This window comes from Helianthus annuus, chromosome 13 (assembly GCF_002127325.2).
Source record: "Helianthus annuus cultivar XRQ/B chromosome 13, HanXRQr2.0-SUNRISE, whole genome shotgun sequence".
Lineage (NCBI taxonomy): Eukaryota > Viridiplantae > Streptophyta > Magnoliopsida > Asterales > Asteraceae > Helianthus > Helianthus annuus.
In genome coordinates, this window is record NC_035445.2 from 166,158,360 (window position 1) to 166,184,738 (window position 26,379).

The following is a 26,379-nucleotide window of genomic DNA, read 5'->3' on the forward strand; positions in this document are numbered from 1 at the left end:
CGTAAACCTAAACGGAATGGTGATCAAAACATACTAACTACTCTAAAAACGGTCAACTACTTGACTTTCTATGTATCACTAAGGGGTACCTTCAAAAGACGTTGATGGGATGCATAGATGCATAGTTTTGATAGAAGAACAAATACAATGCCGACATCATAACAGCGAACTTACATAATATCATTTAACAGGACTAAGCTGAAAACTTTTATTCAACATGAATCAATATGAATCAATAAGAATTATAAGAGCATAATAAAACAGTTGAGATCTACATACTAGCGTTACAGATCTATAAACTCTAAGCCCTCTCACCATGAATCCTACGTGCACGCTGGATATCCTTAGGCATGATCATTTACTCTTTTAGCACTGAACTGCACACAGATTAGAGTCCTCAATGGGTCCAACAAGGTATGCTTCAGCTGCCTCCTGGAGAGCAACCGCTGCATAGCATCTGTTTTGAAAACCTTAGCGATTTCTCAAACAGAATGTCTTGATCAAAAGCTCAGTGCTCTCTTCTGGTACTTCATGACCTGTCGCAACATGACAGTTGAAGGCCCAACACAAGCCCAAAGTAAGAGTAACAACCCCGCACAGGTTGTCATCAAATATAAGTGAATGCGGATTATGTCTCTTTTAGTATGTTGGATGTGTCTTGTTGATTTGCCGAAACCCTGATAGAATGTCTTCTTTCTTCAACTGGAATTTTAAAAATTCAAGGGTCAAAAATTTTTTGGTCAAACACATTGCTTTCCAAGTTCAAATTAACAAGAATGCTAAAAAACAACTGCAATTTTACTACTTGTGTTGCTGTTAGAAAACAGTTTACTATATATCTATTCTTTTACTCTCAACTGTTTTTGTATCTCTTCATGACATTAATAGGCAGCAGAATGAAAAATGGGTTACTTTACCTATCAAAATCCTTTACTCAAATACCTGTATGGAGTTGAAACTTAGTCAGACAATGCAGTTTGTTACATAGTTCCGTGTTAAAGATCGCCTGCAGATTTCTATGAGCCTTCGCAATGCATTGCATTGTCGATACAATTATCAACAGCATCATCACATTAATGTCATGACAGAGAGAGGCAACAGGGATAGACGTTGGATGATGTTACATCCATCACCGGAGAGACTCGTGGTCTTGAGGGTGTAACCGAGTTGAATTCAAGCTGCAATGAAGATATATGATTTGAGAAAAATGAGCAAAAAGTTGTAATAAAGCTGTTGTAATATTTCTCTAAGTTTTTACAAGAATCTCAGCAATTTTTAACGAGCAAATATGAGAGTTTGTAATTGAATTTTTTAAATATGGAATGCTACAACAAAAACAAAGGGCAAATATAAAACATGGTACATAAAAATTGCATTTCCTAATGATAGAAACCAAACACTTTCTATCACATTAATAAGATAGAAACCAACTTTATGGTGGTCAGCGTCGCTAGTTTACCGGAAGACAGAAACACCGTCGTTTGCTATGTCACCAACTTAATGGTGGTCGGCGTCGCTAGTTTACCGGAACACAGAGATAGTGCGTAAAGGAGACGAGAGTAGAGGAGAATCTGTAAGCTTCTAATATGGTGGTTTAGTGAGATTTTTCTAAGAACCAATTTTGTGTGAGAGTGACGATCTCAGATATAGAGAGAAGAAAAAGAAAAACTTATGAGAAAAAAACACTAGAATTCTTCTAACCAGTTCCACCCGTTTCTTTTTTCTTCCGAACCCACTAACCCGCTCCACCCGTTTCTTTTTATTTCCAAACCCAATTTGACCCGTAAATATCTTTCTGTATTTTACGGATGACCCAGCCGGACCCATTAATTTCTAAAAAGAAACCCAAATCAACCCATGATGATTTAAAAAGACCCACTTTATACATTTGGGTCCGAATCGCCCGCTCTACTTATACCTCTTCACTTATAAGAAATAAGTTTAGTTTAATTTCAACAGCTGGGTGAACCAAGTCATAGATTTCATCTTTGCTCTTTTACCTGTCCAACTTTGACTATAAAGGTCAAAAGTAACAGCATTTTTCCAAAATAAGAACTGATGTGAATACATTAAAATTTTCTAAGAAAAACTGAATATGTATGTATGCTTGTTAAAACACACCTTATTTAAGGCAAGCTCATTGAAGCTCCTGCAGAATGTGCAATTTTGCCACCAGAAGATATAGATTGCTTCTTACCAGATTTTGCCCTTACTACATGAAAAAGGTAGGATTTTTAGCATTTTGCCCAACTGACCATACAAAACAAGCAGCAGGGCAGTTTAGTCATACAACAAAGAATTTCAAGTAGAAGTGAAACTAAGAGAACTAAAACTGCGTATAAGAGCTTGTTACCTTGATACCATATTATATTATCTCGTACACAAAATTTCGTCCGAAACTTGTGAATGTCAGTCAAGATTGGTCGATTTGGTTTGTTTTTTCAGTTTGTCTATCTCAAACTGATAGGATATATAAGGGCATATGGCTTTTAAGTTTTAACTTTATTATATGAATGATTTATAATAATTAGTGATTTGATGAACAAAATAGAGAACGACATTTAATTTAGGTTAAAGCGAACTTACATTGAATAAATAAAAATCTGATCCTGAAGTGAATGAAAACTGCAATTAACAAGTAAGTCTCTCGGTAAGACCACTACTCTTCATCAAAGCCGTTTCGATTTCGTTGGAAGTAGTTCCGGTGGTGGAAGAAGTGTGTTGTGATGCTGAAAGCAATTCGATGGAACGGAAGGAACCTATGAAGCTCGAAGATCGAATATTTATTCGCTTAGGTTTATTATGTTCGTCTGAATCGGCAACGGCGGCAGGGTGGCCGGAAGTGAACTCCGTTCGTCTCCGAAAGGGGAACTGGTTTGAGTCGCATAGGGCAATTAATGATTAGGTTGGGCCAAGTCAACTTGTTAAACAAAGTCATTAAGCCCAACTTAAGATTACTGGGGTATAGGGAGGTGGAAAAAACTGCTTTCTTCCCTAACTTGGGCCAAGTCCACCTTCTTAAACAAGTCAATTAAGCCCAACTTAATATTACCAGGGTTTAGTGGTACATAAAAAACCCGAACCCGGACCCGAAAAAAAACCCGGAACCGGGTATTATAAAAACCGGGTTTTCTATACCCGAACCCGACCCTACCCATAGGGTAAGGACCGGGTATGCATATCTGATCTAAAACCCGAACCCGGAACCGGGTTTTTTTATATCCGGTTTATAACCGAAACCCGGTTTTTATACCCGAATATATAGCTGACATGGAAAATGCATAACACAATTTTATTAATTTGATTAGTAGTGGCTTCAGTCAACCGAATTTAATGCACAACTAATGTTATGGTTCGATGATACACACACCTATCATTTACTGCAGAATTGTTCGACATTTTGGCTTGGTGGAAAGAAAAGGAACCCCAATTTCCGGTTCTAGAAGTTAAAAACTGGTTTAGGAACCGGAACATGTTTGTAATTCGGAACCGGGACCGGTATTAAAACTGGTTTTGAACAGACCCACACAAATAGGTTGTAATCAGTGTGTGAACATATACTTCGAACAGTCAAACCTGAACCAAACTAGTTAAAACCCAATTTTGAAATTGACTTTTTACAGCTTAAAAAGCCAGTTTCAACCAAAGCCGGTTTTGACTCTTGTTAACTCAAACCATTGACAAGTTGATGGATGCATAGTTAGAAGATCAAATACAACTAAAAAGTAGTTCGACATCATAACAACCAACTTATATATTATCATAGAGTAAATTACGTTTTTGGCCCCTGTGGTTATATCAGTTTTACTATATTGGCCCAAAATAAGAATTTTTAACGTTTCTGCCCCCATGGTCCCTATATCTAACCATTTTGGCCCCTAATTCTAACCAAACCCTAACTCAGGTTAATTATTAGGCACATGACTTGCACATGATGGGTAATATGGTAATTTCACCTCCCCTTTAATGAGTTTATAAATAAAATCCAGATCTTCAATAAATCATCATCATCTGCATCTCAGATCTTCAACAAAACATCATCTGCAACCCAGATCTTCAACAAAACACATCATCTTCAAACCCAGATCTTCAAGAACATGACCACCTTCAACCATCATCATCATCATCCCCTAACCAAATTAAATGCAATGATACAGAAAAGAAAATAAGACTATGATTATTTCTTATTAATATCAACCAGGTCTTCAATTCAAACACAAATCAAAACGAACATGATCATCTTCAACCATCATCATCATACACCACATAAACCCCTAAATTCCCATCATCTTCTCCATGAAAACCCCCAAATTTGCCATTGGAATTCCATTCATCAAACAACATCCAAACACCACCTAAATTCCTAACACAAAATTGTCAAAAAACATAACAAAATACAAACCTGAATATGAAAATCCACATAACAAAATACAAATCTAATATCCCAAGGTGCATAACCCAAAACAAAAACTTACTCGTGTCCATCAATTGCTTTATGGGTATTATCATTATGCAGTTCAAGAACAATTTTTTGAGTTTTGGTTAACACTTCTACTTCAGATGATAGTTTTGGTGATGATTCTTGTTTGTGTAGTGCACTGATCTTACCATAAATCCCCATATCTTACCATCAATACTCAGAATTGAGTGAGGGGAAATTATTGGCCACCATTAATCCGTCACCCGCCATACCGTCACCAAATCAAAACCTTAGCCGTCACCATATTAAAACCCCACCCTTCACTCCTCTCACCAAGTCAGATCTGTATTGCGTCGACGAAGAAGAAAGCTTCAATTTGTGACCGAATGGCTTGATCTTGTGATTCGATCTGTTTTGCGTCGAAGAGAGAGGGGTGTTTATGAGAGAGAGATGGTGGTGATGATACGGTGGTGGTAGGTACGGTGGTGGTAGGTACGGTGGTGGTGGTGATGATACGGTGATGGTGGTGATGATACGGTAGTAGAGAGAAAGAGCAGAGAGAAAGATGAGAGAGGGAGTGTGTGTGTTCTGTATGTATGTGTGTGTTCTGTATGTATGGTAGGGTTTTGAAAGAAGATGAATCACAGAGAAGATGGAATCAGGAAGAAGATGAAGTGGGCTAGGGTTTTATTTATAAACTCATTAAAGGGGAGGTGAAATTACCATATTACCCATCATGTGCAAGTCATGTGCCTAATAATTAACCTGAGTTAGGGTTTGGTTAGAATTAGGGGCCAAAATGGTTAGATATAGGGACCATGGGGGCAGAAACGTTAAAAATTCTTATTTTGGGCCAATATAGTAAAACTGATATAACCATAGGGGCCAAAAACGTAATTTACTCATTATCATATAACATAACTAAACTGAAAAGTTTCATCCAATATGAATCAATAAGAATTATAAGTGCATAATAAGACAGTTCAGATCTACATACTTTGAACCCTCTCACCATGAATCCTACGTGCAAGCGGGATATCCTTAGACATGATTGTTAAATTGCGCACAGATTAGCATCCTCAACAAGGTATGGTTCAGCTGCCCCTGGAGAGCAGTGATTGCGGAGCATCTGTCAAATCCTTAGTGATTTCTCTCACCAGCCTCCTGGAACTGAAATCTCTTGATCAAAGGTTTGGTGCCAATCAATCTAATTAGACAGGAGACCAACAGAAGGGCAATCTAAGGGGGTACGGGGTGCCTTCGGGCAACCCCTTCGGTGAGTCGAAATCCCGATCGGGATTGTGCCGCCAACAAAGGCGGTGAAGAGAGAGAGGGTGGAAAACGGTGATGAGGTGCCGAAGGAGAGAGGGGAAAGGTGGTGGGGCCAGCCCACTTTCAACCAATCAATGCTTTCCCTTTTTTTTTTTTTTTTTTTTTTTTTAAAAAAAAACCAATTCACCTAATAGGGGAGTGGCGCCATCAAATGGGGGTGTTAGGGGAGTTTAAGAGGGGAGTTGACGTGGCACACGGGGATTGGTTTGGCGTAAGAGAGGGCACTCACCTATTAGGTGTGCACCCCCTTCACCCTAATTCAGAAAACCGAAATCCAACTACCTTAACATAACTTTCCAAATCGGTCCCTAAAGTTAGCTGGAACAGCGTATAACCTTTTTGTGGAAAGGACTAATCAATCTGTAAGATCAGCTGTACAGAACGAAAGAAGTAATTATTATTCAAATGTCATTTGTTTTCAAAGAAGGTATATAGATTATCAAAACAGTTTAACACCCTCATCTAATTTTAAAAGTAGATATATTGAAATCATGTTTTATTGATTTTAACAAAAATACCCTTCACATCAAACTATCACTCTAATGACATACCTTGAAGGTTGAGTGTTAAATTAGACCACATTCAATTTTATCCATGATTTAAACGAGAACGAAATGGTTAATATGGGGTTGTACTGTACCAACCTAATCATTTTAATAAAAAATGGATTTTTCTTTATAATAATGCAACTTTTTTTGACACACAAATTATTTACGTTTTTCTTAAAACAATTTAGACCAAAAAATAAAGGCTTTGGGTTGACTCAACCTGTTCCAGTTTGAACCTCTTATAGCTACTAGTAACAATGTTGATTAGTCAAAGGCTCGGTTAAGTCAAAGTATGAGATATTGCTATATATTTGAGTTGCATTCCACTTCGTTTAAAGCTGCATGCATGAAGATATTGAGTCTTTTCTAGGTTTTGTTCACTTACACTGTTGGCAAATTCTTCAACACCCGTGACATTTTTTCTAAGCTGCCCATAATGCTTTCAAAGCATGCAAACGAACCAAGTCATGGTAGTAGACGCAACGTCTAAGTTTAATATTATATCTCTCACGTTTTGCAGAAACCTTGATATAGCATCCTTGTGCCCAAAAGGATGGGTGAGTTCGGTTTGAATGTTCATCGATCAGGTGGAATATCATCTTCGACTGCAACTTTAAAATTTTAAGAGTCAAATAACATTGCTTTTCAAGGTCAATTCAACAAGAATTAATGTTACAAAAAACTTGTTAGTCGTGTTTTCATTCAAGATGAAGGTCTATCGTACCAGTGATGTCTCTTGTAGTCGGTTCAACCGGTAATTCCAACCGATTTTTAAAATTGTGTTTATTAGGTCCACATGACACTTTAGTATTTTTGTTGGTGTGGCATTCTACATCATCAGTCACTTGGTAAGTCCAGTCATAATTACTTTTTAACATTTTTCCACAACAAATTAAAAAATAGAGTTAACTTTCGTTTTGCTCCTCGTGGTTTGGTTATTTTAAATGTTTTGCTCCGATAGTTTAAAAATAGACATTTTCCTCCCTGATCTTTCGAGTTTGTCACCAGTTTGCTCCCTGGCTCTAACTCAGTTAAAACGTTCAATTAAAAGTAGGGGTATTTCGGTAGTTTACTCCCTGGCTCTAACTCAATTAAACGTTTAGTTAAAAGTCGCGGTAGTCATGGTCGGCAGATGGTTGTTGAAGGTGGTAGTGGACGGTAGAAAGAGTGGTTGAAAAGATGACCAAATCACAGGGAGCAAAATGGACCCTAAAAAATAAATAAACTCAAAGCGATGGATGGTTTCAAAATGTAGCAATACTTCAGGGTCTTTTAGGTAATTACACTTTAAATTTGGACCAAACCTGTAATATAAACAACGTCCGCATAAAAAACTGAGAAATTTTCCATTTGTTGAATTGAAGGATTGCTTTGATTTCTGCAACGTAATACAGGTTTCTTCTCTCTCTCTCTCTCGTTCCTGTTTACTCAAATTTCTAATTCGTAGTATACTTATAATATGTATATGTATGTTTCCGTATTCTTCTAGGGTTCGCTAATTCCTGATTTAAGCCCCAATTTGTTGCCAAATTGCTTAAATTAATGTTAACTGGTAACTTGTAACGTTTCCAGTCTGATTGTTGCATACGCGTTTGGGTTATTATTATTGCGGTATTTTGGAATTGAAATTCGTATTTGAGGGTTGACGTTGCAATCTCTGTGGTTTTGTAATGCGACATTGATCAAATAAGTTATGTTATGGCTTCTAATAAATCGATATGGTTGTTTATAAGTCTTTTAGAAGCTAATTTGATACAAAATTTGTTTGATTTCTTATATGCTTTAACTTTTAAGCACATTGATATCAGTTGTTGAGCAGTGGCGGACCCAGGAATTTTTACATGGGAGTGCGGAATATTTTTAAAAATTTTAGGCCGCCTAGATGTATAAATAAAAAATTCGGGCCGGGTCGGGTCATGTAAAACAAAAAACATCAAACTAAAATCTTTGAGTGTTCAACCATTAATATTCCTTACTTTTCAAGTTTTGAATTTCAACTTTTGGAACTCTAAACTAGAATCATATAATCAATAGAGATTAAGAGACAACAAATTCATCCTATAAAGACTAGAACAACCCCAAATTACCTCAAAACACATAAAAGTTTAAACTTTTTTTAACCCATCCTATTATTTCCTGAGTCTTGAACAAAATCACATAAACAATAAAATAACAAAAAAAACAAAACATGTACATGTACATGTTCGTGGTCAGAATTAAGCTATTCTTCGCTGGAATGTTGCAGTCGCCGTCGGGGGTGGGGGTGTCGCAGGTCGCTGGCAGTGAGGTGAGGCGGAGGGAGGGCGGGAGTCGCACAAAGCTGGCAGTCAATTGGTTTTTTTTTTTGTAAATTGGACTGATTTTATTTAATTAAAGTTGTATTTGGGTTGGGCTTGAATTGATATTAACTTATTAGGCTTGATGGAATGAATTCAAGTTTATTAAAGGGGTTAGTGGGCTAACTTGTTTACATAATTGGGTCGGGTTTCAATCCGTGTTCACAATTTTTTATGTAAATTCCTAATATTTTTTTCTAAGGGGTGCGGATGAAAATTTCCAAGGGGTGCGGTCAGAATTTTCCAAGGGGTGCGGGTGGGATTTTTCGCGGAAAATACCACTAAAATTTTTTTTTTCAAGGGGTGCGGCCGCCCACCCACCCACACCATAGGCTAGGTCTGCCCCTGTTGTTGAGTTGAACTGTTGAAGTTGAAACTCTTACTTCTTCGGGGTCCTTTTATTTATATCAGTTAGTTACCTCACTCACTTATACATGCATAAATTCTTGTGATTTTTTTGAGTGGATTAATTAGTTGATTAAGCATAGCCTTCGTTTCTTAGAAATATGACCATGTTTCAGCTTAAATAGTCATAGTGGTTCATATGTCACCTCTTTTCTGAGCCACATTATCGTTCTTGTTGGTGCTTCTTTTCGTGTTTATGTAACTGCATTATATTTATTTCAATCAAAGTGCGTGGGTTGGGTAACGTGTCACATGGATAGAGTTCTATACGGGTTAGAATTGTTATCATAATAGTATATATTCTGTTAAAAATATAAAGCAACTTGTTTATTTAGGAGGTTTTTATGAATTTAAAATCACTTTGGATGACTTTTTAACCCCTTATACCTCTTTCCTTTCTATCCATGTTGTAAATTTTCGCCCATTCGACACTTCTAATATCACAAACACATCCTGATTTCACATTTCTTATATGTGTGTATGCAATCGTGCAGTATATGTATATATTCTCTGGTCAATGGAAGAGTCAACTCAGAGAAGAGAAAGACTAAAAGCTATGCGATTGGAAGCTTCAAAGGAGGATGCAACTCATAACAAAGATCATTCAGCTGTTAGTCTCGCAAACCCGTTACTTGAATCCACAATTAACTCTGAAACTGAGGTGCAGACGACTTCTTGAAGCTTTAGTTATTACACCAACCCAATGGCTGCGTATTCTGACAACAAGCAGACGACTTCTCGAAGCTTTAGTTCTTACACCAACCCAGGCCAGCTCTCAGATATCACAGAATATTTCATCCACTCCAAGTAATACCATATGACCTTATTGTTATCACATAGTTTTGAATTTCTTATGTGTGCTAATTCGTTGGTGTTCTATATATATTCTTGATTTCACCATTTGAACGTGAAAGTTTACATCTCTGCGTGAGTTGTTGGGGCTTAAAGGGATAATCATTGAATCTGTGTTTAGTTAATTGACCTTTTAAGATGATTGGATTGGAGGCAAATAACTTTTGAGAGACTGTCACTAAACAAGTATTATAGTAGCAATATGAATATCAAATGGGTGATCATGTTGTACTAGTCTAAATGGGTCAATTTTAGTAACCATTTTAGTCAAATTATATTACTGCAGTAACATTCTTAATTTTTGAGTGATCGACTTAGGAGGTTTTATGAATTACAAATACACTTTGAGCAACTTTCAGCTTGTTTGACCCGTTCCCTTTTAAGCCATCTAAAAAACATTATTTTACTCATTTATAACTGGAATTGACCCAATCAGTAAATGGGTTGAAATTGCCACTTCTTATGCATACAACAGTAGTTTGATTTTCTTTATATTCATTTTTCTTATATTTTCGGCAAGCATTAAAGTCCCTTTCTTATTAGTTTACATAAATAATTTTTGGTTCAACAGGCTTGCGGACCGACGAAATGTTTACCTCACCTTCCCTTCAACCCCATATAAACCAATCGCCAAATCCGCAAATGCAACAACCACAGGGATATTATGCAAGTTCTAATCATGCTTATTCATCTAACCCACCACAAAGTTACTAGTTCACAACCTAGCCTTGCTGAAATATTGGCTGCATCTTTTAATGAAGCTGCAGAGGATGTACCCGATGCTGAATGATTTTTCTAAGGTTTTGTTTGGATTTGTATATGGAGGATGACGTGATGTGCAGACTTTGAATTACAAATCATAGTCTAGGCCCTCTCACCATGGATCCTACGTGCAAGCTGGATATCCTAAGGCTTGATCGTTACTCGTTTAGCATGAATCACGCACAGATTAGTGTCCACGCTTCAGCAGCCTCCTGGAGAAGCAGCTACAGCGGAGCTCGGAAATCGTAGATCTGTTTTGAAATCCTGTGAGCGATTTCTCTCACGAGCCTCTGGAACCGAAGTTTCATAAGCTCAGTACTCTTCTGATACTTCTGGTATCTCTCTAGGCCTGAATCTTTGTGGCCTTTTTACACCTCGGGTGACGTAGCAGACTTCCATAATAGTCATTTTTCCACATTATATCTGTGTGTACCTACCTGTTGAATATAAAGTTTTAGATGAATCTTTCTACACGACCATTTTGTAATATTACTGTGAATACCGAAAATGTTGGTGTTAAAGCTGTACCATATGAGTACCAAGATTAAATGTGTACGGTACTTAGGAGTTAGGGGCGTTTGGTTCGCGGAATATGTAGGAATTGGAATTGGAATCCCTGTGGGAATAGCAATTCCCATAGGGATTCCAATTTCAATTCCTACACATTCCGAGAACCAAACGCCCCCTAAGTGTATTTGGGTTCTCTATATATTTGATTGTAATCTTCCTATCATGAATGAATAATATGGATTACCTTTCAATAAACTGATTTGAAGCTGCTATTTACCCTTGTTACTATAAGCCATGTGATCTCCTAGAAATAACACTAGTAAGTCAAAGTGTACAGTCACCAAAACCAACCATTCATTAAAAAGAACATCATGCCAACTGAATAATGTTAGGTACATTTTCATTTGCTATAACAGCCCGGCAAAAGAGAAACCAAGACTGCGTCCAGCTCAGCAAAGAAAACCGTAACAAAATCACAGACCGGCAATTGGCCCCACCGGTTATTGTCGGATTGGGGATTGATTAACATTCACGAACATAGGATGAACAATTGTGAGTTTGAGTATGCACAAAATATGTGCAGGGACTCGTTTGGTGAAACAGAGACCAAAAAAAATATGCAATATAAGCTTCTAATTTCACACATACAAATGAAGACATCGGTGGGTATTTATACCCTTACAATACGCCTATTACTTAACTGTTTTCTAACTAACAGAACCATATAACCGAATTTCTTTTTCAACACCTTTTAATCCTGCAGTTGACTTTTGTATGAACAAGTTTGACTTTTATAATTGACTTCTAAAAATCCTGAATCTCTTGCTTAGACCAAAGGGTATGGGGCTTGGCACCGGGCCGTCCCCCCTTTTTTGGTCCGTCGCACACCGCCCCCCATGGGGCCGGTCGTCGCGTCACTTTCGTCGGAAATGCGACGCTGGAGACGAGCCAATTGGTGGGCCCCCTTTTGTTCTTCTCTCTCTCTCTCTCCATGAATATATATTATTATTTTTTTATTAAAGTGGGTAGTCCCCCCACATCCTTGGGTAGTCCCCAAGAGGATGCTCCTCCTCCCGTGATGATGTGGCGCCCACATAGCGGGTAGTCTGCAAAGAGACTATCCTCCCCATACCCAATGTTCTTATAAATCTTCCTAACAGTTATAAAATTGAAATTTTGGTTTTTACGTGATTTTCTTGGTCAACTAAATCAAAGACGAGTAAACAGCAATTTGACAGCATATACAAATTAGCACCACTAATTTAACATTTTCAATCAATATAATTAGTTTTAACATCCCACCAATTTGGGCCAAGCATTCTAACCTCTAGTTACGATAATTCAGTATTCTTTACTATATTTTTTCTAATAATATAGAGTTAACTGCCATTTTCGTCCCTGTGGTTTGGTCACTTTGGCCATTTCAGTCCATTTTTAAAAAATGCGCCATTTTCCTCCCCGACGTTCTGGAAAGGTGCCATTTCAGTCCAAAAATCATAACCCAGTTAAGTCAGTTAGTAAACAAGGACTGATTGTGTAAATTTGTAACATAAAGGACTGATTGTGTAAATTTGTAACACCACCACCACTAGCCCTGCCACCACCACCACTCCGCTGCCACCACCACCACCACCGCCACCACAGCCACCACTGCCACCACAGCCAACACCGCCACCACAGCCACTGCCACCACCACCACCACCACTGCCGGAACCGGAGCTCCAAACAGTGACAAACAACAGTGTTGCAGGTTTGTTCGGAGTGATGACCGGAGAAGATGGTGATGTTGCAGGTTTGAGCGATGATGAACGGTGATGAACGGAGAGTTGCCTTATGTCGAAACAACAGTGATGAATGGAGATTGCGGTGAGCGGAATCAGAATCGGTTTTTCGGGAAGTTATGTTTCGAACAGAAGTTGCAGGAGATGAACGTTGAAGATGATCTTGTTTCGGAAGCTTTCATTTGGTGGTGATGAACAATTACCATATTAGAAGTGTGGTCCACATTTGTTGTTATACGTATCTGCTTCATCCCCTGCCGAAGTAAACTGCAAGCAAATCTGCACAAACGAAAAAAGGGTTCAGATTTCCTTTTACAAACCCAATTAAAACACAGATTATACCCTATGTTGATTGCGGTTTCCATCTTATCGCCAGTAAGAACCCATAGTTTTAAACCAGCTTGTGCCAGTTTATCAATACATTGGGGTACCTATAAAAAAAAGAAACCATTAATTGAAAAGGGAAAAAGGTAAAAATATAATAAACCTTGATAATCAATACCCCTTGCTGAAGTTTATCCTCCACGGCGGTTGCGCCAACAAGAATTAGGTCTTTTTCCATTATGTCAGATAAATGTTCAAGCATTGTGTCTCGTTCACCACCGATGGAAGTTTTGGCTTTTGAAAATTCACCGTTCCAAGAAGAATATTCAGAAATGTCAAGCTTTCTGTAAGCAAATGCTAGTGTACGTAACCCGGCTTCTGCATATTCATTTAAATGCTTTTTGGTGGCTTCCTCATATAATCTTCCGTTTTTGGATAAACGATCAAAGATGATGCTGTATAGTGAAGCTATTATTAAAAGATGATTTATGTAAGCAGCAAGTTCAACTTCACTAGAACGGGTCCCATACAGGATTCCAGCTTTCGAATGGCTGTGGTGGCGGTGTGGCTGTGGTGGCGGTGGTGGCGGTGGTGGCTGCAGGGCCGGCTCAAGGGGCAGTGAAATAAAGCAAGCCGCTTTAGGCCTCCACTTCCCCGGGGCCCCAAATTCTTAAGATAAAATATTATATGTAGGTGATTTTGACTTTAAAATTGTTAGCGTTGAGGTTTATGATATATAACTATGTATACATAGAGATGGTATATAAATCATAGGATCAAAAACAATTTTTTTTCCTTTTATTTTTTACGCAAAGGGCCTCAATTTTGTTATCCGCTTCGGGCCTACAATATTTTGAGCCGGCCTTGGGTGGCTGTGGTGGCGGTGGTGGCTGTGGTGGCTGTGGTGGCGGTGGTGGCGATGGTGGCGGTGGTGGTGATGGTGGTGGCAGCGGAGTGGTGGTGATGGCAGGGCTAGTGGTGGTGGTGTTACAAATTTACACAATCAGACCTTTATGTTACAAATTTACACAATCAGTCCTTGTTTACTAACTGACTTAACTGGGTTATGATTTTTGGACTGAAATGGCACCTTTCCAGAACGTCGGGGAGGAAAATGGCGCATTTTTGAAAAATGGACTGAAATGGCCAAAGTGACCAAACCACAGGGACGAAAATGGCAGTTAACTCAATAATATATTATACACTCTCTATTAATTTACTATATTTTTTTCTAATAATATATTATACACTCTCCGTTAAAACTTAGTTACTATTATGTGACATTTTCCCTAATAATAATATATAAGTTTTAAATATTTTTTTGATGATCGGTCATCTAATATGTGTCAACTTAAATTTTAAATTTCAAGAAAGTCCATTTGATAATATATCATGTTATGGGAATAGGTGAGTTTCAAATGAGAGACATCAACATGTATTGTGTGTGAGTTTACTATTTACGTCTTTTATTGTTTACACATAGGGGTGAGCAATTATTTGGGTAGGATCCAAAAAACCAACAACCAACCCGAAGAAAGCTCGAAACCGAACCCAACGCTATCGGTTTAGTTCAGATTTTAGCAAATTTTGGTTTCGGTCTCGGTCTTGGGTTCAAATTTTAGCAAATTTCAGAATCGGTTCAGATTTTAGAAAATTTTGGTTTCAGTCTCGGGTTGGGTTTTGGGCTGAAAAACTCACATGAACCACGAACCGACCCGAAGAAAGATAGAGTAAGGAATAAGCTGTTAAAGCTCTTTGTCGTGGGTTTTGAACTGTTGTTATTCGAAAGTATACTTATATTATGGTGATACGAAAGCAGAAAATATAAAAAGAATACTAAAAATAAAATATTCTTAATATACCGAAGTGCTTAAATTGTTAATTTTGTAATTTTTTAAACTTCCTATAAAAAAGGTCCATTGTTATAAAAATGTTTTTAACTTGTAGCAATAATCAACTAGTTTAATACCCGTCCTGTGGATGGATTAAATTAATGTTATATATTTATTAACAACATGAATGAACTTATATTGTACACATAATTAAACAACATGACAAACAAAAGCACCATTTTTTAAAAAACAAACTTCAACAAATTTCAACCACAAAATAATAGAAAGTAACCGGGTTACATTAATGTAATGTATATTAACAAGAACCTATATTATGCTCAAAATTAAACAACATGACAAACAAAAACACCATTTTTTAATTATAAAAGGAAAACGAATGTCATATAGTTGTATACAATTTAGGCCTGCTGTATGTACATGGACTGAAAATGGGAAATCAAGTGGCCATTTGCCCATGACAGATAGTTGTTGCTGGGCTTAAACCTGTAGCCCAAATGCAGTACATATTTTGAAAAAGAAAGGAACCACAATCATAGTGGGTCGGTGGCAAGTGGCAACCTTGAAGACCTGACCTATGAATCTATGACTGATAAAAGGTCGGGTCAATCAATGAGGTTAAAAACCAATTATGAATTGAATCCCATTTAACCCTAATTACTAACTTAATATTTCGGAATTCCCAAATCTCAAATTCAAACCCTCAATTATGTTTTCCAGATTACCATTATCGCCATTTGCATAAGTGTGTGTGTGTATATATATATATATATATATATATATAGGGAGCCGCTAAAATAAGAACCACTCCCAGTTGTAAGAACTGCGAGAACCACTCTCCACCAATCATATTCAGCCAACAAAAGGGGTATTTTGGTCTTTTATCCTAAATATCAAATCATTCATCTCTCTCCTCATTTAAACTCATTGACATTTTGTAAACCCTCTCTCTCCTCTATAACTCTCAGATCTATATATCATCTTCTTTCAATGGATGAACGGTATTCCGGTCTTAATTTTGTAAACCCTCTCTCCTCTCTCCTCTAAACCCTCTCTCCTCTCTCCTCTATAACTCTCTCTTCATTTTAAACTCACTGACATTTTGTAAACTCACTGTCGGAGCTGGTATTCCGGTCACCCCCCCTCTTTCAATGGATGAACGGACCACCACCACCATCGTCTGGGTGGTGGTGGTGAGCGACGGGGAGTGGGAACGGCGGTGAGCGTCGAGAGTGGGAACGGCGGACCGGCGGACCAGAGTAGGAACGAAGAGAGAGAGAGAGACAGAAGGAGAGAGAGGAACACAAGGGAGTGGGCCGACAGACCGGCGTCGTTTTAGCGGTGGCGCGGCAGCTCACATCGGCGGCGGTTGGAGGAGTTGGACGGTGGTGTTCCTCCGGTAGGGCTTGTGACACAAGAACCTTCTTTAGCATGTTCAAGCATACCGGGTTTGATCTGTTGATTTTCTTCATGGGTATCTCAAATAAATTGGGTTTGATCTGTTGATTATTGATATGTGGGTTTCATCCATTGATTTTTTGATGAACTTTGATTTTTGATACGTGGGTTTGATCTTATATGTGGGTTTGTTCTGTTTTGTGGAATTTTTGGATATGTGGGTTTGATCTGTTTCGATGTGTGTTTGATCTGTTTTACTTTGGATATGTGGGTTTGATATTGATATGGAATCAACTGTTGATATGTTGATTCTTTTTTGTTGGTGCTTTTGATGTGTGTTTGATCTGTTTTACTTTGGATATGTGGGTTTGATCTGTTTCGATGTGTGTTTGATCTGTTTTACTTTGGATATGTGGGTTTGATATTGATATGGAATCAACTGTTGATATGTGGGTTTGATATTGATATGTTGAATATGGAATCGGCTGTGATGATGAAAAAAAAACTGACGATGGCGCGGCAAGGACGGCGGAGGGTAGGGTTTTTGATCCTGCAACCCCACTTTTGCAGCCTCTTGATTATCGAATAATCTGAGCCAAACCCCGTTTTTTTTTTTCGAGATACCCTTTGTTTTTTATGTTTGTTGAGTTTTTATATTTTTTTTTGAGGCGTCGATGATGATAACAATATATCTGAGACACCTCCCGAGTTTACGGTTTCTGGGTGCATTCGTTTTTGCGTAAAAAAAATTTGTAAAAAAAAATGAACCGTAAACTTTTTTAACGTAAAACGTAAAAACGTGAAGCGTAAAAAGTTTTACGTAAAACATTTCACGTAAATCGTAAAAAGTCTTACGTTTTACGTAAAACGTAAAACGTTTTACGTTTTACGTAAAAAGTAAAAAGTTCTACATAAAACGTAAATTTTTTTATACTAAAACGAAAAAAACGTTAACGTAAAAACGTTAACGTAAAAAACCGTTAACGTCACTGTTAACGTAAAAAAACCGTTAACGTAAAATAACCCGTAAAACTTTTTTGACGTAAAACGTAAAAACGTGAAGCGTAAAAAGTTTTACGTAAAACGTTTTACGTAAATCGTAAAAAGTCCTACGTAAAACGTAAAACGTAAAACGTAAAACGTTTTACGTTTTACGTAAAACGTAAAAGTAAAAAGTTCTACGTAAAACGTAATTTTTTTTTACTAAAACGAAAAAAACGTTAACGTAAAAACGTTAACGTAAAAAACCGTTAACATAAAAACCGTTAACGTAAAAAAAACCGTTAACGTAAAAAAACCGTTAACGTAAAAAACATGTAACGTAAAAAAACGTAAAACGTAAAACGTTTTACGTTTTACGTAAAACGTAAAACGTTTTACGTTTTACGTAAAACGTAAAACGTTTTACGTTTTACGTAAAACGTAAAACGTTTTACGTTTTACGTAAAACGTAAAAAGTAAAAAGTTCTACGTAAAATGTAAATTTTTTTTTTATTAAAACGAAAAAAACGTTAACGTAAAAACGTTAACGTAAAAGACCGTTAACGTAAAAACCGTTAACGTAAAAAAACCGATAACGTAAAAAAACCGTTAACGTAAAAAACCTGAATTTAAAAATGTTAACGCAAAAAACGTTAACGTAAAAACCCGGTGTGTAAAATGTAAATAACGTTAACGTAAATTACCGGTGCGTAAAACGTAAGGGGTTTTACGTAAAATGTAAAAAGGTTTTTCGCAAAAAACGTAAAAAGTTTTAAGAAAAAACGGTAAAACGGGACGCCAAAAACCGGCGCGCAAAAAAATTCGGGTTGTTAAAAAAATCTTAATTCAAAGAAAGATTTTAATAAAAAAATTCTTTTAAAAAAAATTATTATACAAATCTGAATTTAAATTATTGTTTAACATAAAATTCTGTTTTTTTAATATAAAGTAATTAATGAATAAGACAAAAAGGCAATTAAATATAATATATATATATAAAAGACAAAATAGTGTAATTTTACTATACTACTCTTTTGGATTATAATATTAAAGATATAATAAGACAAAATCTATTTAATATTAATTTTAGTTACTTTAAATCTCATCCATCCTTCTCCTTGATCTAAAGGCTAGAAAGTGGTTCTCTCAGTTCTTACAACTGGAGGTGGTTCTCATTTTAGCGGTCCCCTATATATATATATATATATATATATATATATATATATATATATATATATAGATTTAGGGTCTACTCGGTACGGAGTAATGGAATTGATGAGAGTGTACGGAGTAATGGAAATTGATGAGAGAATGAAATAGACGAGGTAATGGAATAAACAAATGAATGAAATTGATCATTACTATTACTATTTCATGGTCTTTTTGGGTTACTACTTGCCTTAAACTTTTTGTAACCACATCCTAAATATTTAATGTAAATCCCCGTTCAAGATTTATTTTCTTGCTTTTCACATTTCATTTGGATTTGTAATGGTTCTAAAATAATATTATAGCAAAGCCTCTTAATAATTCTTAACAACATAATTTGATATTATTAGTTATATTACTACTAGTTTTTTTCTATTTAAGTTAAATATGTTTAATTATTTACAAATTAAGAAACAACTCTATATAATTTACTGATACCAGGCTCATATTTATATTTATAAATCTTAATAATCATATAACCCTTTATATATACAATTTTCTAATAACATTATTATATAACTCATTCAGTAAAATCCAATAGTAAAATGATATTTAGAATATATTATGTGATAATACTGGGCTCTCCAATTAAGGGCTAAAGTATTGAGAGCTAGAAATCACTAGCAGAGATGCACAAAATAACCAGTTAGATAGCTGAAACCGTTTATTAATCGAAATTGTAATTGGTTAACAATCAATTAGTGATTTTTTTAACCGTAGATTCGTAACCGGTTAAGAAACAACCGTTTTGTGCATCTCTAGACACTAGGCTGTCCGATGATTTTTTGGGCTTCCTCCTCCCGGCATATTATATATTCTTATATTCCCCTTAAAGTCAAAGGGAACAAAATGCAATCTCAGCCATTGGATGAAGTTAAAATTGAATCCTGACCGTTATAATTCAAAAAAAGTAGCTGTTACCTAAGATGTGTTGACCTTCTTATCCGACATGTTAGGAATACTACAAGCCACGTGAAAAAACAATTACACAAAAAACTTCTACCTGGTGGTTACAAGTTACAACCCACGTTCTATATTTTGAAAACCACATTAGAATAAATACAAAACTTAATCAAAACCTATAACTGTGTGAAGAGCTTGCTGCCAAGAAATGCAACCTACAAAAAATAACATCAAGCTATTAACAAGTATCTTGGCCGCATAAATACTTGAAGTTACTACTAATAATTTTCAAACATGTTTATTGCCAAAAAAAAATCATCTTTTTTATATTAATCATAGGTAATAAGCTTTGTTTAATAACAACCCCACATGTTAAAAAATACATTGGTATAAAAAATTTAAAGAAATAATAGATTTGTAAAGGTAGTGGTCGTGTAACATTGTTGAATGTAATTGTAACAAAAAAATATTAATAATACAACTACAAAAAATATTACTAATACTTTTTGTTATTCTTGAGAAAAAAAATAATACTATCCTTAATGGGACGTGTAAAAAATTTCACGAAAAAACTATAAAAAAGAAAAATATTAAAATTATCTACATCAGAAGCAGCAGTTATTCAATTTAAAACAAAAAAAAAATGCCATAAAAGTTTGAAAATTTCGGCAGTTTTTATTGTGGGAAAAACGTGGGTTGCTGGATAACACGTGGCAGTATGTTGTTGTTTGCACATGTCATTTAAACGTGTATTTAAAGAGACAAGGGTGAAAAAAAAATCATTACCTTGTCCTCTAAATATACACAAAACCGTATTTACTTCTGATGTTCAAACCTGCAAGCATAATCACAATGATGAAGATTCCGATATTTCCAATGTAAGTTTTGTTTTGAAACCTTAATAGTGTTTAATTGTTCCTTTTTAACATCTGAAGTGATAACTAACTATTTGTTTTTGCTTCTTTTGTTTTTATCTAAGATGTAAAAAGTTTTACCCTATGTGAATGTCAACGAGCAGATAACCAGAGAAGATGAAGAGATTCAAGTGGAAAACATGATTCAGAAAATGAAGGTTTATTACTTTTACTTTTTATTTTCTAATTTCAGGTACAAATATTAATTAAGTTGTATGAAGAGGCTACAACACTGTGATTATGTTAGTCCTAACCATTCTTCATCGGTAAGTATTTATGTTTCGTGTTTAATTTGTTTGCTTGTATATTTAGTACAGACATATAAGACTCTTTATGGATGTGGTAAACACAGCAATACAAAAACTCAAAAGAAAACTTAGATACTTAACATGTTAACCATATAATATAGTAGACAGTTAAAGAAATTAAAAAGAACCACTTTGTGTAGAAATCTTATATTTCTAAATTACAAAACACAAACTTATATACATGCTTTCGTAATTTAATAATATATGAAACAAGTATATGTATGAGAAATAACTTTATAACAAAACAAATTTTAAAAAAAGCTAAAAAAATAAATTAACCCTATTTATTAAAGATGAATAGCTTTATTTTTTGAGATGCATAATATAATGCGTTAAAATGAAAACACATGTAGAATAATTAAAATATATATATAATGAAAACTTAAAACACGTACTCTGATATAAGGTCCACTGAAGTTGCACTAGCACACTCCCTTTACAAGCCTAACTCCAGTCCATCACATATTATCTAGCCCACTAGCCTAATCCCTTATCAATATCACAAGTCCATTTGTTTAGCCCACTAAAGATAAGTTTGCACACCTGCACAAAAAAAAAAAAAAAAAAAAATCCAACATAAAAAATTGAATAATCTTCCTATATAATAAAGGAAGAGTATACAAACCTAGGTGTCAACTTTTCAAGCCTTCCCTCTTAATCCGATCCTAGGTGTCAACTTTTCAAGCCTCCCCCTTAATCCAATCCTAGGTGTAATTTTCCTAGATTTTTCAATTTTTATGGTTAAGAGTTTTACAAAAGAAGAAAGGTCAAATAAGCATTAAACCTATAATCACACAAAAGCCAAAACTCCCTTACCCATATTTCCCTTTTCTCTTCCTGTGTTCTTCTTACTTCCCTCTCTCTATCTCTTTATAGATCCATGTTCTGCTTTTGAATTTTGAATAAGAGGTTTTGATTTTCAAATCTCTACTCTCTCCCTCAATTCCCTATTCCTGCATCTTTCAAATCTCTAATCTGATTTCAAAATTCAAATGGATTTCAAACACCCGCTTCTAAATTCCCCCTTCATTCAAATGTCAAAAACCCTAATTAGATTTCAAAATACAGACAACGTTGTTTCTCTTCCATGATTCTCTTTCTCGCTCTCGAATGGCTTCTGGTTGTCAGTGTTGTTGGTGTCTAGGGTTAGCGAATCGACTTTCCGGCAAAGTTGGCTAGGGTTCAGGCCGAATTCCGCTCACACAGGTAAATTTTTTAGATATAGATTTTTTATAACACAACCCATAACCCGTGAAGCTCACGGGTATATAACCTAGTGTAAAATAAAGCAAAACTGAGCTTAAGTAACTAAAACCCCATTGTGACCAACTCTTATCTGTTATGGTAACACCAGGCTTCCCGCACATCTGATTACATTGCACAAACATTTTGTTTCATTAGATATCTGGAAAAAATCACGCATTTATAATATACTTGTGCCATGTTTCTATGATAAATGTAAAACAATAATGAGAACATGGTTACCTCGTAAACAAGTTATGCCATTGTTTGATCCAATAGGTACCTCAAACATACTTTTAAGTTGGCAAAAAAAATCAATTGAAATGAACAAAAAAAGTTGTACAACTAATTCTACCCATAAAACTATAAAATTTAGTATAGCTTAGCTTTCTAAATTAAAACACATACCAAACGCAGTTTTCCAACCTGATTATGAGTAACAAGATCGTATTTTGGTTACAAAGACAATCTTTTTTTTGTCAATTATCACGAAGTCATAAATCATTTTTTCTCTCACATTAGTAACAATATGTTAGTTCCAACAATCTGTTGGCCAAAGAAAGAAGCTAGAAAGCAATTTAGAGATGATAACCCCACGTGAGACAAAACCAACGAGATACTACCGCATGACAAAGAATGATTATACAACAAAGAATACCCACCTATACAAATGTGAAACCCCTAAATTATAACAACATTGGAGAAAAGAAGTCACATCGTGACATAAATAAGTTACTCAAACAAAATCAGAACAAGTGAATGCTTATTAGCCCTATTATATATCAAAAAAGAAAAAAAATGATGCGAAAACGAAAAAACAACAAACTTTATCAAATATACGGCTACGAGATGATGATTGACACTAGAAAACCGCTGAAAATGTAGATAGCTTGTGATATCTAACGCTGTAAAGCAAGCTTGAGTTTACCGTCTAAGCAAAATGAGCTACAAACGAGATCAAATGGAGCGGCTGCTAAAGGTACCCAAACAAACAAGGATCTAGGGTTTCTAAAAGCCCATCTATACAAATCCAATCGGGTGATTCAAATAACCCAAAGTCCCAAATTGAAGCATGGGCCCTATCATAAAGTAGGCAACCCACTATCCACTAAAACATACATACCATATATGAACACATAAAATTTAAAAACGTTATTCATATCTATACATAAAATAAAAAACTAACCAAATTGTAGGTCCCTCTCGGAGGATGAGGTTTAACCTTAACCTTGTTATGTTAACACACTAGCAAGTGCGGAATCCAAGCTAGAGTGCAACCGAGTTGAAACAAGCACAAACACAATACACACAAGGTTCACCGATTAACACCACTTGTATTAATGCGAATGAAAGGTTCCGGTTACAAGCTCAATGTTTACAAATCAGTTTTGCAAACTCTCTAAGTGTGTGTGTGTTCTCTGGACAGAATACTCTCACTATCTCTCGTGTCTATGTGCTTCTGTCTCTCTCACCTGAAGTGAACACACTGCATGGGATTATATACCCAAACACAGCAAGTCTGTCCGAAGGATCATGTTGACTGCTCGATAGATGATCTATCGAGCATCCAGCTATCGAAGGATTCACAGGGACCTCGAAGGATGATCTATCGAGGTCCATCAATCATCCATCGAAGGTTCATCTTTCGAGCACATCGAAGGATCTAAATCATCCTTCGATGTCTCATCCTTCGAGACAGACAATTACAACCATATAACAACTGATTGGCCAAGTCAAACCAGGAGGATGGTTGACTTGGTCAACTTACAGAACTAACAAGGACATCGTTTTACACTGTGACCGAATACAGACAAAGTACAGACACAAGTGCACCAACAAACTCCCCCTTGGCTGTAGCTTTGTCTCGATCTTGTCTCAATCTTGATCATCTTTGATCTTTGTGTCTTCAAGACTCTGATGTCCTTTCAAGTCTTCAAAGTCGGAGGATCTTCAAAGTCTTCACGTCTTGAAAGCAGAGAGTGTATCAACAAACTACCCGTATCATGTAGGAAGTGTGTTGACAAACTCCCCCTTAACATAAGCTCCCCTTTGAGTTATGCTCGTGAAATATTTGAACTTTATGAAGTGAGATCCTTGTGGTGTTGATGATGGTCAGCGGCTACTCGATCATCTTCATCATTTGAGTGCCTTCATGTCGTGTCTTCATTCCAAAGCTTGTCATCGACCATGTTCTCCTTGCCTTTAGAATCTGCACATGCAAGAAATTTAAACGCGTAATGAGAACAACTGCTTGGAATATAGTTAGCATAAACAAATGACACACGAATGACCATGTCAAAATCAAACACCGTCCGACAGTTTGAAAGTTTAACAAATTTATCAATTTTAGTTTCTAACTTTCAAAACTTGCAAATTTCGACCGTTTATGAAGATTTAGTCAATTCGGTTTTCGTTCAGGTTTCAGGCAACGAAGACTTGAGTTCCAACATCGTACGATCGAAAGTAAAATAGAAATAAAATCTTTTTGGCTTTTATAAAGTTTATATTAAAACAAACTTAAAATCTTTTTGGTATTTTTGAATATTAGAAAAGAAAAGACTGAAAGCAGTAAATAAATATATACAGACATTCTTTTTGTGAGTTTCGAGGGTAAGAGAATCATATCAGTGTACGGCCATGCCAAAACGCTCTTGTTGTTCAGTTAATTAACATTAAGATAAGCATCCTATAACAATTATCGGTATTGTTGTCCACTTAAGCTCAACTTATCAGATGTAATCATGTTTACGAGATACGTTAATGTATGATTTATACTTACCGACCGGTGTTCATCCACATCACGACACATTCCCGTATCAAGGTATGCACGAGGGTTCATCTTACCGGTGAGTATACCGATTATCATCTGTTTGACCGTATATGATGTGAGAAACTCACTTATTTTGATTTGAAAACAAGCCCTATGTGATATAATCACTTATTGATGAGGAACTTGATTTTCAATGCATGAGGGCACAGGAGCAAATCCGTGAACAGGTCAGTACTTTCGTACAGCAGAGAGACGAACTTGACTCCCGGATAAATGGGATATTTTATCACTTATTTGATTTGGACATGTGATTGTTGATCACTTATTGAGGTCGAATGCAATATGTATTATGTACACGTATGTATAGTATCATGGAAGATCTAGACTTGCGTCCCCGTTATTTTTCTGGTAAAAGATACAACCATGATACCCAGATGATAAGCAGCATAAAGACCGAATATCTCAGAACCTCGGCAATCTATCAAACGAAATTTCGGTACTAAGACCATATGCCAATGAATGGTTCCCACCTGGTCTTCAGTCGATTAAGATTTATATCACCCTGCACACTTTAAAATGATTGTGAGCCTACCGATACATCTTATATAGAGCTGCTTATCGTTTTTCATTTAAGGTTTAAAGAGGTTTGGATAGACCACTGATGTACTATCATTTTCTCTTTTGCTCGCCAGGAAACTCATTTTTGTTTTTCTATTGTTTTTGTGCTTTTGAAATTTTTCGATGTTTTTGGATTTTTCAAATTTTGGATTTACTCCCCCTAAAATCAATAAACTAAGATGAATTGAAAAACACAAAGGTATTTACAAAAATGATTTTCCGATGTTGATTTTACTCTTGCTTGACCTTAATGCCGTTTACCAATAATAAAAAGTCAAATCTTGATTTGTCAAATGCTTTGGTAAATAGGTCGATACGTTGGTCATCGGTGTGGACCTTAACAACATCGATTAATCTTTTCTCAAAGCAATCACGTATGAAGTGATATTTGATTTCGATGTGTTTGGTCTTTGAATGCTGCACAGGATTTCTAGTGATCTGTAAAGCAGCAGAATTATCAACGTAAATAGGAGTAGTTAGGAATTCAAAACCGTAGTCCCGCAATTGTTGTTGGATCCAAAGAACTTGGGAGCAACAACTTGAGGCAGCAATGTATTCAGCTTCGCATGTTAATGTAGCGACGCATGTCTGCTTTTTGCACTGCCATGTGACTAGGCGATTTCCCAAAAACTGACATCCAGCCGTTGTGGATTTGCCGTCGATTTTGCATCCGCCAAAATCAGAATCACTGAAAGCGACCAATTCAAAGTTATTATCCCTAGGGTACCATAGACCGGTGTCTAGGCAACCCTTCAAATAACGAAAAATCCTTTTTACAGCTGCAAGATGTGAGGCCTTCGGATTGACTTGGTATCTGGCAAGTAGGCACGTTGGGTACATTATGTCTGGTCTTGATGCTGTGAGGTACATAAGAGATCCAATCATAGCGCGATAGTATGAAGGACTAACAGCTTCA

General features: G+C 36.1%; 1 protein-coding gene and 3 long non-coding RNA genes across 4 annotated transcripts; 1 reads left to right on the forward strand and 3 right to left on the reverse strand.

Annotated features, from left to right (window-relative positions):
• Positions 1-159: 159 nt before the first annotated feature.
• LOC110900256 lies at positions 160-2,893 on the reverse strand. Its single transcript, XR_002570870.2, has 4 exons — positions 2,587-2,893; positions 2,122-2,212; positions 943-1,178; positions 160-702 (listed from the first exon to the last, which is right to left on the reverse strand). It is a non-coding gene; the product is annotated as an uncharacterized LOC110900256 (long non-coding RNA).
• Positions 2,894-7,655: 4,762 nt separating this feature from the next.
• Positions 7,656-11,211, forward strand: LOC110900255. The gene is made up of 3 exons (XR_002570869.2): positions 7,656-7,694; positions 9,536-9,848; positions 10,465-11,211. It is a non-coding gene; the product is annotated as an uncharacterized LOC110900255 (long non-coding RNA).
• Positions 11,212-13,041: 1,830 nt separating this feature from the next.
• LOC110902308 (probable phospholipid-transporting ATPase 4) lies at positions 13,042-16,297 on the reverse strand. Its single transcript, XM_035982456.1, has 4 exons — positions 16,216-16,297; positions 13,449-13,738; positions 13,289-13,377; positions 13,042-13,225 (listed from the first exon to the last, which is right to left on the reverse strand). Exons 1-4 carry the CDS (start codon positions 16,295-16,297, stop codon positions 13,042-13,044), a joined length of 645 nt encoding a protein of 214 aa, XP_035838349.1.
• Positions 16,298-19,659: 3,362 nt separating this feature from the next.
• LOC110903546 lies at positions 19,660-22,236 on the reverse strand. The gene is made up of 4 exons (XR_002572049.2): positions 22,164-22,236; positions 21,229-21,376; positions 20,398-20,446; positions 19,660-19,826 (listed from the first exon to the last, which is right to left on the reverse strand). It is a non-coding gene; the product is annotated as an uncharacterized LOC110903546 (long non-coding RNA).
• Between the last annotated feature and the right edge of the window lie 4,143 nt (positions 22,237-26,379).